Here is a 969-nt window from a genome sequence, read left to right on the forward strand (position 1 = left end):
AAGCTCCACCTCCCGGGTTTACGCCATTCTCCTGACTCAGCCTCCGGAGTAGCTGGGACCACAGGCGCCGGCCACCTCGCCTGGCTAGTTTTTTTTGTATTTTTTCGTAGAGACGGGGTTTCACCATGTTAGCCAAGATGGTCTCGATCTCCCGACCTCGTGATCCACCCGTCTCGGCCTCCCAAAGTGCTGGGATTACAGGCTTGAGCCACCGCGCCGGGCCCTCAAGCACTTTAAACATATTTTGCCACTTCCTTCTATTCTCTGGGATTTCTGATGAGAAATCAACTGTCCTTCATTTTTTCCCTATAGTTGATGCATCATTTCCCCCTGGCTGCTTTTAAATGCCATATTGAAAATGTTTCACCAGTTTTATTATCCTGTGCCAGAGCACAGATTTCTTTCAATGTATTTTGTTTGAGGTTCAGTTAGGTTCTTGAATCTGTAGGTTTATGTCTTTCACCAAATTGGGAAGTTTACAAACAAATCTTCAAAACCTTTTTTTTTTTTTTTTTTTGACATTACAGTCTTTTTTCCTCTCTTTTTGGAATTCTAGTGTCATGAATGTTAGACATTTTGTTAAAGTCCCACAGGTCCGTTTTCTTTCTTCCCGTGCCGATATCGCTCTTGCAAGCATGGTTAACGTCCCTAAAACCCACCGGACTTTCTGTAAGAAGTGTGGCAAGCACCAACCCCACAAAGTGACACAGTACAAGAAGGGCAAGGATTCTCTGTATGCCCAGGGAAAGCGGCCTTATGACAGGAAGCAGAGTGGCTATGGTGGACAAACTAAGCCGATTTTCCGGAAAAAGGCTAAAACTACAAAGAAGATTGTGCTAAGGCTTGAGTGTGTTGAGCCCAACTGCAGATCTACGAGAATGCTGGCTATTAAAAGATGCAAGCATTTTGAACTGGGAGGAGATAAGAAGAGAAAGGGCCAAGTGATCCAGTTCTAAGTGTCATCTTTTA

General features: G+C 44.4%; 1 protein-coding gene across 1 annotated transcript; it reads left to right on the plus strand.

Annotated features, from left to right (window-relative positions):
• Positions 1-602: 602 nt before the first annotated feature.
• On the plus strand, positions 603-963 carry LOC105503173 (60S ribosomal protein L36a-like). Its single transcript, XM_011929960.1, has one exon. The coding sequence runs from the start codon at positions 636-638 to the stop codon at positions 954-956; it is 321 nt and encodes a 106-aa protein (XP_011785350.1). The 5' UTR covers positions 603-635; the 3' UTR covers positions 957-963.
• Positions 964-969: the final 6 nt, after the last annotated feature.

Source organism: Colobus angolensis, unplaced genomic scaffold (assembly GCF_000951035.1).
Source record: "Colobus angolensis palliatus isolate OR3802 unplaced genomic scaffold, Cang.pa_1.0 Scaffold8367, whole genome shotgun sequence".
NCBI classification, from domain to species: Eukaryota; Metazoa; Chordata; class Mammalia; order Primates; family Cercopithecidae; genus Colobus; species Colobus angolensis.